The sequence below is a fragment of the Mauremys mutica genome, chromosome 1 (genome assembly GCF_020497125.1).
Source record: "Mauremys mutica isolate MM-2020 ecotype Southern chromosome 1, ASM2049712v1, whole genome shotgun sequence".
Lineage (NCBI taxonomy): Eukaryota > Metazoa > Chordata > Testudines > Geoemydidae > Mauremys > Mauremys mutica.
In genome coordinates, this window is record NC_059072.1 from 201,937,061 (window position 1) to 201,949,169 (window position 12,109).

General features: G+C 44.9%; 1 protein-coding gene across 1 annotated transcript in view; it reads left to right on the plus strand.

The window, feature by feature from the left end:
- Positions 1-450: 450 nt before the first annotated feature.
- The window catches only part of CHAF1B (chromatin assembly factor 1 subunit B), a 30,775-nt gene continuing 19,116 nt past the window's right edge, over positions 451-12,109 (plus strand). The window contains exons 1-7 of the mRNA XM_045002443.1: positions 451-534; positions 1,071-1,170; positions 3,109-3,239; positions 3,617-3,749; positions 4,490-4,607; positions 7,814-7,917; positions 9,826-9,922. Coding sequence (XP_044858378.1) covers positions 3,114-3,239; positions 3,617-3,749; positions 4,490-4,607; positions 7,814-7,917; positions 9,826-9,922 — 578 coding nt within the window. The 5' untranslated portion in view covers positions 451-534; positions 1,071-1,170; positions 3,109-3,113. The remainder of the gene's footprint in view (positions 535-1,070; positions 1,171-3,108; positions 3,240-3,616; positions 3,750-4,489; positions 4,608-7,813; positions 7,918-9,825; positions 9,923-12,109) is intronic.

Sequence of the window (12,109 nt, forward strand, 5' to 3'; positions counted from 1 at the left end):
TGCTCCCCCTACCCAGACACCCTGCCCCCTCCCATCCCTACGCACACCCTGTTCCCCACACTCCTGCACACGCACACTGCTCCCGCTTCCCCTCCCCACACCCACACCCTGCCCCCTCCCATCCCTACGCACATCCTGTTCCCCACACTCCTGCACACACACACTGCTCCCGCTTCCCCTCCCCACACCCACACCCTGCCCCCCCTACCCACACACCCTGCCCCCTCTCTCCCACCCAGCTCTAGGCGCACACACGTAATACCCCCCCGCCCCCGCATCGTAGCTTGGGGCCGAGGCTCTGGGCCTAGCGGGGCGCGGGGGAGGCACGAGCCAGAACCCCAGCAGGTGGCGCTGTTGCCCCGTAACGTCCCCCGGGAACGAGTCCGCGGCGGGCGTGTCCCTTTCCCTCGACCCCGCCTTTATCGGACGCATGCGCGGTCACTGCGGGGGGAGCCGCGGCGCGCGCGCGGGAAAGGCGAACCCCGCCTGCCGGCCGGACCCGCCTCCCCCACTCCGCGCGCGCGCCAGCCTCAGGTAGGGGCGGCCGCGGGCTCGGGCCCCCCCCCCCTCCTCCTCCTCCTCCTCCTCCCGCGGCGCTACGGACGGGAGCTGGGGGGCGGGGTGCAGCCCCCGGGGGGCGCGGGGTGCAGGGGGCGGGGCGGTGCCCCATTGAGCTGCGGGGCGGGGTGCAGCCCCCGGGGGGCGCGGGGTGCAGGGGGCGGGGCGGTGCCCCATTGAGCTGCGGGGCGGGGTGCAGCCCCCGGGGGGCGCGGGGTGCAGGGGGCGGGGCGGTGCCCCATTGAGCTGCGGGGCGGGGTGCAGGGCGCGGGGGGCGAATTCAGCCTGGCTGCGACTCCTCGGTTGTTCCGTGTTCCAGTGGTGGGTTTGGGTCGCTCCTATTGCCGGGGGTGGGTTTTGTTCAAGAGAGGGAGTATTTTGAAGGGGGCCTCTTCATTTGCAGGGATTTGTCAGCTTGACTTGCTTCACCTTCCTTTGAAGCTTCATGCCGTTTGGCAAACGAGTGCTTCTTTTACGTGAGCTTGATTCAGACCTTTCGCTGTGCACCTCAGGCTTTGTGTGACACTTCTCAGCTGAGTGCCTCGGTCTTCCTCTCTGTAGAACAGTGGTGATGTGCAAAGTCCCTTGAGCCCTCTGGAAGAAAGCTGCTAGGTAAGTGAGTATTGTTTTGCTATTGCTGAGGCATAGCATCTTTTCTGTGACTAACAAGTCCCTCCTTTCCTAGGAGGAATGATTTTTGTTCTGTTCTGTCTCTCCCCTTTTCCTTCTATCCTTTCATCTCTCTTCCCACTCCAACATGCTAATTCTTTTCTCTTCATTTTACTTTCTTGGTAATTTCCCCTTAAAATGCAGATAATTTTTATGGTCCATGAGGTCTGCACTAAATGGTGAATTCCTCTTTTACACCTCCCTTCCTGCTTGCCGTGCTTCTAGCATTATTTACTCCTAGGGGAATTTTTCACCACTGTGCATGTGCAGAATTTATGTCCTCCTGAAGATTTTTTTGCTTCCCTGCTAAAAAATTACTTTCTGATGGGGAAGCAAAAGAAAGCCACTCGAACGGTCATGCGACCCTTCCCAGCAGTATGTTTTGGGTGCCCACGGTAGCCAGCAGAGGTAAATCACTGTGGGGCAGGAGGTGGGACTGGGGAAGACCCAGCTGGCGGCTCCTACTCTGCACCAGGCTCAGCTGCTAGTCCTGGCTGGGCTGGGGAGGATGGGACTTCCTCTTTCCCTGCACGGCATCCGGGGCTGTGTCAGACCCACCCCCAGATTTCTCTCCTGGCTGTAGGAAGCTCTGCAAATTCTCTCTCTCGTCTCTCCCCCCTCCCCCCCCCGCTTCCTGCACCCATTGCTTCTCAGCTGCATGGGGAGGGATTCCCGTACAGGGAGCTGCTGCCCCATCCATCCAACCTCCTTGTATCCAGATCCTCCTGCCAAGCGTCACTCCCCCTCGCACCCAGAACCCGTCCAACAAACCCCACTCCCCCTGCACCTGGACCACCTCAATGAGCCCCCCACACCCGGATCCCCACTGTACCAAGCCAACCAGCTGCACCTGGATCTGCGCTTCCCCCCCCCCACTGAGCCCCACTTCCTCAGCATCTGGACCCCACCACTGAGCCTCCCACACTCTCCTGCCAAGCTCTCTTCCCCCCTGACACCCCTCCTGCTGAGCCCCAACTACCTTCACCTGGACCCCCCCTGCAGAGTCCCATTACCATTGCACCCAGAACCCCCCAACAAGCTCCTGTACATCCGGATTCCTCGCTGAGCTGCTCGCACCCAGATTGCCCCCCCCTCGAACCTTTTTAACTCACACCTGAATCCCCCCCCGCACTAAGCCCCTCCGTACTTGGATCGTGCCTTGCTGAGCCTTCCTGCCCACACCTGGTGCACCTGTCACAGAGGGGCAGGGCCCTGGAGTGTTCCTGGGGCAGACCTGGTCCTTTCACTGTGTCAGGGTTGGGTGCAGACTCACTGCTGAGTCTGTGTCCGGGGGGGAGAGCGGCACAATGATCTCCCACCTCTGTGTAGCCAGTGGCTTGTGCTCCCCAATGCCATGCTGGAGCCTCCACATTTATTTAACAAATAAAATTTGCAGAATTTTAAAATACTGTGTGCAGAATTTTTATTGGTGCAGAATTTTTAATTTTTTGACATAGAATTCCCTCAGTAGTAATTACTCTTGCTGCTTCAGCAACGCTTGTGACTCAAACACCAATCTATGATTTGTGCTGCCGTCGGAGCAGGGAGTAGAGGGATCAGAGCAGCATGAAGAATTCAGCCACATTGAGGTCTGGGGATGGGAAAAATTATATGCCCACAGAAAATGTACCTAAGCACTGTTCCAGCACAACTACCTCTGTCGTCATAATAAGATTTCCCGTAATGGAGTAGAGAGCCATGGCTTAGTAACCTTTTCAGAGAATATTCTTACAGAAAACTTCAAACGTAGTCATCTTTTGTGCTTTGCTATAATGTTTTTCTTATTTCCGTAGTGCTTGTGGACACTGTTGTTAACTTTGATTACAATTTTTGTCATAATAAATGCAAAATATCTGATTCTTGCCATGTTTTACTTTTTAGAAAGAATGAAGGTCATCACTTGTGAAATAGCATGGCACAACAAAGAGCCGGTATATAGCTTAGACTTCCAACATGGAACTGATGGGAAAATCAATCGACTGGCCTCAGCTGGAGTAGACACTGCTGTTCGTGTGAGTTCAAACTTTCACTGATTTTAGTGTGTGCAGGATAACTACCAAGGAATTTAATTTTACTTTAAAATTTCACATTCTTCTGGTTTTCCACTGTCCACCAGTGAGTGACTCAGATGAACAGTTATGTGAAAGTGGGGCGTGAGCTCTATCAGTTTGAGTTTAGTCTTCAAGTTCTGGCTAATCTGCTTCTTCCTAATTTCATCTAGTTTGGGTAGGGTTTTGAAATTTGTGAATGACTGCACTCCTCCTGCCTCCTTGTAAAATATATAAATAACTGAACTGAAGAAAATGGTGCACACTAATTACAAAACTGAAAATAGATCAATTTTCAGGTATAGAAGCCAATTTACTCTCTGTAATACTTCTATAACTAGATCTGGAAAGTGGAAAAAGGACCAGATGGGAAAGCAATTGTGGAATTCTTATCCAATCTAGCTCGCCATACCAAAGCAGTGAATGTTGTGCGTTTCTCTCCCAGTGGTGAGATTTTAGCATCAGGAGGAGATGGTGAGTAACATTATAATAAAAACCAATATAAAGAATATACATACATCTCATGTAAAAATGAGCACAGAAAGTGTCTGTCTTTGGGTTTGTATGAACCACTGCCCTCCCTATCACCATAATACATGAGTGCCCCACACACCCTAATGAATTTATTCCTCCAGCCGCCTTGTGAGATAGGGAAGTATTTTCTCTGTTTTACAGATGTGAAAGAATTATTCCTGTTTTACAGGTGTGGCATTGAGCAGCTTGCCCAATATCATAAAGGAACTGTGGCAGAGTTTGGAAATTAAATCCATCTCCTGAGTCCCAGACAAGTGCCTTATCCTCAGGACCAAAGTTGATTGGATAGCTCTCTATTGTGTTTGACACAAATGTGTAATATTTTAAGAGAAGATTTCCAAAGGCACAAAGGGCAGTTAGGTACCCGTTGAAAGTTGGGAACCTGACTCCCACTTGGACCTTTGGAAATATCCTTCTTAATCAGATTGTGTAATGAAAAAGGCTAGAGCAACATAAATCAAAACTAACTTACACATTTGTTTCCTGTTCCTGCATAATAAAGGTAATGGTGGGGAAAAAAGCATTTCTAGGTCAATCACCTAAAAAAATCTCCAAGACTAGTCTAAATATTTTTGCTGGTTGAGTTGCACATTACATGCAACATAATAGCAGGATAAGGCCAATATAATAATTCATTATAAAAAAAACAGAAAAACTTAACAAGTCAAATTATTCCACAGATGCTGTGATTTTATTGTGGAAATTGAATGATAACAAAGAACCAGAACCAATAGCATTTCAAGATGAAGATGAAGCTCAGCTGAACAAAGAGAATTGGACAGTAATTAAAACTTTAAGGTAATTTAATTGGGCTTTTTGAGAGATTTCTTCATTCCTTGATGCTCTTTATGTCTGGAACAGCCTTCCACTCAGCATATACAAATCCCCTTCACAGTTTTTGGAAAACTCAACTGCTCCACAGCTAATTCCTGTTATGCTTTCTAACTTGTGCCCCTATTTAGTATCAGTGAGTGCTGCTGTTCTGTACCAGTCTGTTTCCCAGTCTTCTAAGATTTTAAGGCAGAAGATCTGACATCTGTGGCATAGCTCTGTGCACCTACTTACATGATCATTTACTTCAAAAGCTCTGCCTTTGTCCACTTTTGCACAGGGATATTTTAAGAAAACAGACATTTTTATTACTGAATTTATAGTGAATGTAATTTAATAATGAATATTAAACAAAAAAGTGCCAAAAGATCAAATGAATCATGCCTGTTTGCTAAATGTCAGTCCCAGCCAAGTCTTATTCCAGCTGTCTGGAAATATTATTTGCAAATTACAATAATTATAATAGACACTTTTACATTGTTTTTATTATGTATTCATATAATACAAAATAGCCTTTATTTCACATTATATATGATGCTTATTAAAATGTATGTGTAATCACAGTTAAAATAGTTCATTTATCTAAGTGAAATAAGTCGTGGTTTCAGTCCAGTTCCTAGTGAGCAAGACATCAGCACCACTACCACAGAGGAAACTGAATGACATCCTGTTGTCACTCTCAATAGAGAAGCAAAGGAATGAAAGGCTGTGGAAACTGAAATCACCTTTTGTCCCTTCATGGGACAATATTTGGAACACTATCCCCTGTTTGAGCAGCATCTGTGGATAAACTGAGCACTTTGGACTCCAGGTTCTCTCAGTTTGCATCCCTTAGGGTCGTTAAATTCATTAGTAATTCACACTGTTTTACCCAAAAAACAAAACACAAACCCTAGTATCTCTACCTGATAAACCTGTGTAACCCTTCTGCCAGGCCGAAACGATAGCAGCAAGGGCCGGGTTCAATACATAGGGGTCCCTTCCCCACAACATAATGCAAAACCAGCTCGAGCCCCCACCCAGTGACCTGGGAAAATCTTACACTCACCCCTGGGCGCCTCGAAGAGGCAATACTTCCCCTCTCGCAAGCACAGAGTCTTGGTGTAGCAGAAAAGGTTTAATTACATGACAAACAACAAGCATTAAATTGGGAAAATACCTCAGCTAGAGTTCATAGGTCAAACCGTGAGCAAAGACCCACTCCAGCAAATTGGGCCCATGTCCTTCTCTCGGGGCCCTTGAGTCCAGCAACCCCCAAATCACCCACAGTCCCAAAAGTCCCACAATCCAAAAGTCTCTGTCCCGGGTCAGTGCAGCCCCAGAGCTCAAGAGTCTCTCTGCAGAAGTCCCCCTCCCCAGCCTGGGTAGAAAGGGGCACCTTACGTGGTTTCGGGGCCAACTGCCCTGCCTCTTCGTGGGGTTCTGCTTCCACTAGTCATCTCCGCAAACAGCTCAGCTCCGCTTGCTCTGCGGGCTGCTCCGCTCTGCCAGCTGCTCTGGTCCACCAGCTGTCCTGTGAGCCACTCCAGCTGTCCTCACGAGCTGCTTGGCTCCACTCACCCAGTGGCTGCACAAACTGCTCTACTCTGTTCTGCCAGCTGCTCTGCTCCACAGTATGGCTTCAGGCTCCCCCACTCATTAGCACAGTACTCAGTGCTCTCAGCTCAGCAAGTCCAGCTCTTCAGTGATTCCAGCTCTTAGTAGGGGAGCCCCAGTACCAGTGAATTCAGCTCAGTAACCTGCATTTAGATTCTTAAGGGAATCAAAAATTAACTCTGACATTCCACAGTGGAGAGAGGCACAGGTGGAACTGGTGCATCTGGCTCACACAAAGAGCCTGCACCACCAAGTACAGATCTCTGTCCCCAGCCTCTCTCTCTTGACTGGGTTTTGGAACCCATGTCCCTTGTCTAGCAAGTGCTATTTAGTTGACAATGAAACCCTCTATCATAAGACAGTTTTGTAGTTTCTCATTTACTTAATCGGGATGACAACATTTTATTGCTCCTGCCCCAATAACAACAAAATTGGGGCTCCCATAGCTGTGAAAATAACCATCCCAGGCTGCTTTGCGGTATGCTAAGTGGGGTGGGAGTGCCCATGCAAATAACTGAAATGCTAATGCGAATATTTGAAACTTCTTTCCGCACTCCCCATAATCTACCACCAGATGTCAGGGTAGAGCTCATCCTGACTCTGCTTACACCTGAATAGCTACAAAGTGTGTATAGTATAAAATATGCCTTTTAAAAAGTTTGTATAATTTCCGTACAAGACTGGAACAGCTTCCAAGATAAGTTAATTAGAATTAATTTCTCCAAAAACATTGGAATTTTTAAAAATGGGAATGTAACATTTTATCATTCAAATAGTCACATTGTGGTGTAAATGTACAAAATAATGCTAGTGATTCTTACCATTTCTAAAATTTATTTTTCATGGAGGTTCTCTTGACTTGGACTGGATATCAGAAGACATTGGTTCAAATGCAATATGAACTAAACTCAGATTCTGAGATTTGATATGACTCCACTTAATATGCAAACTTTTTATTGAACGCTTCTTGTGAAAAAATGTATCTATAAAGGAAAGTTTTCTGAAAGTGACTTTTCTCATATTTATATTATATTTATATAATAGTACATGAACAATTGTGTATTGTCTATATTGCACACATTCCTGGGGATGTTCATTTTTAACATCTTTAATCATATAGTAACTCCACACTTAACATCCTCTCGCTTAATGTTGTGTCGATTCTTACGTTCCAGCTCAATTACAGAATGTGTGCCATTTAAAGTTGTACAATACTTTGCTATAACGTTGTTTGTCTGCCTGCTTTGTCCACAGCTGGCAGCCCCCCTATCAGCTCCCCTACGTTAAGTAAGGAGTTACTGTACATCATTGGAAGTCATTTGTGAATTCAGGGTTTTTATTTCTTTGAAAGATGCCATGTTATACAGAGGTTAGCAGGGTTATATGTGTGTTACTCCTACTAGCAGGAATATATATATATTTAAAAATAAAAAGCAGTAGCTGGCCATCTCACTATTGGAATAATTGATAACCTTTGGTTATAGGCTTTTAACATTTTAAAAAAAACTGGCTTTGTTTGTTAATAATTCTTGTTCTTGCTATAACTAATTATCACAATCTACTACTTCGGATTCCAGAGGCCACATAGAAGATGTGTATGATATTTGCTGGACCCCTGATGGAAACTGCATGGCATCTGCATCAGTAGATAACACAGCTATAATGTGGGATGTCAATAAAGGTAATTGCTAAGTTTCTAATTTGTCTTTGTGGCAATCATCCTGCGATAAGTAGAATTGCTTAATGCTTAAAACATAACTGAAAGCATTTTTTTTGACAACATGGTCAAATTATCTCCTGAATTTGTGAGGGTGGGGTAGAAATACCTCTTAGTCTGGGAGTGTGATGTAGTGAAATCTTATTTTGTCGACAGGTTAAAGACAAAAGGGTCAGGGAGGGGTCATTTGATTCATACAGTCTACAGAATCATAGTTTCCATGGTGTCACTCTCTGTGGCATGGCAGGGGGGACTCACCACCCTCCCAGCTCCAGGTCCTCCAGTGGTGGAAATTTGATAATACAGTGTTGTCAGAGAGGGGTCGAGTTGGGTATCTTTTGAAAGCCCTTTCTCCCACAACCACAGTGGTACCAAATGTGACAAATCTTGAATAATTATTATATAGATTTATATTTGAGAAAATGTTCAAAATTATATGTTAACACAGAGATGCATTGTTTACGTAAATATATTAATCTTTAGTAATTCTAGGGAAGCTAGTCTTGACATGTAGGCATGAAAATATTTATTCATCAGTCATCATCAATGTTGTGCCCATGTAGGGCATCACTGCTAGACATGTCACACTGATTCTCATCTGCACTGTACTCGTACATCTCTGTAAAAAGCAGGCTGCTGGCCAAATGTTTGCCGGGTGGTGAGAGCATTTGTCTTGAGAGCATTTGTTTAGCAGAAGGATTGATTCTGGAGTGCGTGGCATTTCACATACACTGGTGTGATTAGTCCATCATCCAGACCCATCCATGCCCAAAAGGGGAGGATAGCTTGTGCTTGATCATCCTAGAGCCATTCCGTTGATTGATAATTTGCCCCTCTTGATAGCATGTATAAATGCACCCTTTGTCAGTGGCAATTTTTCTCTGTTTTTCTACTTCTTGGAAAACATCCATCAACATAGCTCTGCAAGTGTCTTTAATGTTGGTCTACACTGGAGGCATTCATATGCCAAGTTTATTTATGACCTCATCAGTGATTGTCTCTGCCATTCCAAGCACCTTCAAAGGGTGGAGAGAGTCTTAGGAGGGTGAATCAAATGCCTTCTGGTAAGACAATTTGGTCTTCCAGTAGCGTCACATCCTGGCAGTGTGGAGGTATTTAATGGGCTGAGTGGTAGGAACACATCTCTGAGGAATATACAGTGATTCTGTTCCCTAGCTGCAGGCACAAAAACAGAATCTTGCGGAAGTTTTGGGTAGCATCTCACAACACTAGCTCATGTGTGTCTTGTGCACATCTTTCACTGTGACATTGAAGGCATGCAAGATAATTTTAGTGTCAGTCTCCTCTTGGGAACTATTAAGAAACTTCACTGAACAGTGAGAGGCAGCAGCTTTGTTAAGCTGTGTGTTGAGTTGCTCAAAGAATTTTGTCTTCTCATGCTGGAGTATTTTTCGTGTAAAGTACGTAGTTGTCCTCCATGCAAGTATGAGACAGTAGCTTCTTCATTGTGACACATGGAGTCAGTGTGTTGGACAGGTGTAATACTCTGAAATCTCTTCTTGTAATAGTTTTAATTGATTCGTCCGCATACATGTTAAACATGAGTGTAAATGGTGCCACCCTCTGCAGTGTAACGGCAGGGGTGGGGCGGGACTTGTGGCTCCTCATGCCTCCCAGCACCAGGTCCCCTGGTTGGTGAAGAGTTTTGTGGGTTGAGTTGACATAATTAGAAAGCTTTTTCTCCCACTACCATCATTGTAAGACACTTTACGAGAATGTTATCTATTTAAGTGTAAAAATATATACAACTTTACATTCTGAAATATTTAGCCTTGTTTTATTTCTGAAATGAAAAGTGTGTTATGAAATAGAAATTGAGTTTTGGAATTTAGAAACTATTTGCATTTTCAGGGCAAAAAGTTTCAATTTTTAATGAACACAAGAGTTATGTACAAGGAATAACATGGGATCCGGTCGGCCAGTACATCGCAACTCTTAGCTGTGATAGGTGAGTTATTGTTTTAAGTGTTTCCTATTACTATTCTTTGTTGTATGTTAATTAAGTCAAGAAAAGAACTGAATGCTTTTCACTTCACAAGTATCAATATCTGGAAATGTGAGTTTTAATTGCTGTTCACATTGGTCCTTCAAAGGGAACTGCAAAGGTGAAGTGACAATTGGTGTGAATTCCAAAGTCATTTCTGTGCTGAATGCCATCCAAAGTCTTAGAGGGAATATTCAACAAAAAATAATAATTTTAATTAAACTTTTAAACAAATTATCCTCCACTGGGCATTTTTGAATCACTGAAGATATCAGAAGTTTAATTTTTCTGGGCTGAATGTCCCTCTTTTCATCTCACCCCATATCCCCACCCTCAGCAGCCTGGTTAGTAAGGTCATTTGGCAAACAAATCTGTGTTTAACTCAGTTTTTTTTTTTCATTTTAACTTTGCAGTTCACCTTAAATTGTTTGGGGGTATGCATCCGATTTTGATAGACTTTGCAACTGGCTAATAAACCTATGGGAGAGTGATCCCTGATGTGAGATTTCTTTAGTACCAAAGTGTTCCAAATCTCTGTAATGAAGAAAAATAGCACATCAGTGGGCTGTCTTCATAGACTGTAGAAATTACATGGCATTGTTTAGCTAGTGTCTTAGTTTAGTTTAGGTACCTTTTTATCACCAAAGTCTTACCTCTTTAATTTTATTTATCCCTTTGTCGCTCTTGTGTGTTGAAGACAAAAAGATGGATACATGTTAACCTATGTCTTTTATTGGTTTTATTCTCTCCAGGGGCTGGAGATGTAAAGTGATGCCTTTTTAATAAATCCCCTCCCTCTTCATCTTCCTCTTTTCTTGTATCTTTTCTCTCTCTTCCTCTCCTCTGGATTACTAGCCTCAGTTCCAGAGGTGTAACAAGGAGTAGCAGGATGAAATTAAGAAACAGAAAACTGTCTGGGTATATCTGGAAAGCCTTCATAATGATGAGGGTTCTATTACAGAGGGTACTGATCTCACTTAAAGAAGATCCTGCAAGTGGATCAGAGAGAGGACAAGTAGAAAGACCTAATAGTCCTTTTGAATCTCCACAGGATAAACACAATATTTGGATGTTTCTCTAAAAATGATCAGCTGTGAAATAGTAAAGTGACAATTTAACTTATCTTTAGTTTTCAGAGTTCACACCCTTAAAGACATGAATTAAGTCCGTTCACACTTCTCCCGTGCAGATTTAGGAAGATAATCTTGCACAGGCCTGCATTCAATTCACATTCGTAAGGAAACTGCAACAATAACGGCTAGAAACATGATTTATTCTTTCAGTTACGGTTCATGTTCTGTAGGAACTGATGGAGTCACTAGGGAAGTCCCAGGAAGTTGTTCAGGTCTTTTCCATTTCACTCTGATACCTGATTTTCCCTCAAGGGCACATACACATGTCACAAATAAGCTTCTGTGAATAAATCAACAAAGGGGCTGCAGGAAACATGGATCTTGTGTCATTTGTTTGCAATGCTGACGACAGTAATGCAGAGCTGTGCAGGCTCTGTGCTTCTGTCAGAGATGATGGACAGCAAAGAGAGTCACGTAGGTGCATGGAATTTTTAAAAAAGACATGAAAATTATGGGATAGAGATGGCATGGGAGTGGAGAAAGTTGCATGATGGGAACTTGACCCTGCAGTCCTAGTCACCCCTGTGCAATTCGTTTCTGCCCCACCATTCATTGCCAAAACTTCCCAAAAGACAGTGTGCTGGACAGTGGCAAGCAGAGCCGGTTCCAGGCACCAGCTAAAGAAGCAGGTGCTTGGGGCGGCCAATACCAAGGGGCAGCACTCCGGCCGCTATTGGGGCGGCACGTCCGGGTCTTCGGCAATTCGGCGGCGGGTCCCTCAGTCTCTCTCGGAGCGAAGGACCTGCCACCTGATTGTCGCCGAAGAGTGGATCGGTGTGATCACGCTGCTGCGGCTTTTTTGCCACTTGGGGTGGCAGAAAACCTGGAGCCAGCCCTGGTGGCAAGTTTCACATCATGATGCTCCTCACTGCATTGAAACAAGTGTTCCTGGTGAATGTGCGCAGCGCCGATGCAAGAAGCCCAGCATGCACACGCACAAGCAATATGCTAACTGGTGGCTTTATGCTGACAAAACTTGCGGCAGCAAAAATTTGTAGGGTAGAGATGCCCTTAGTGG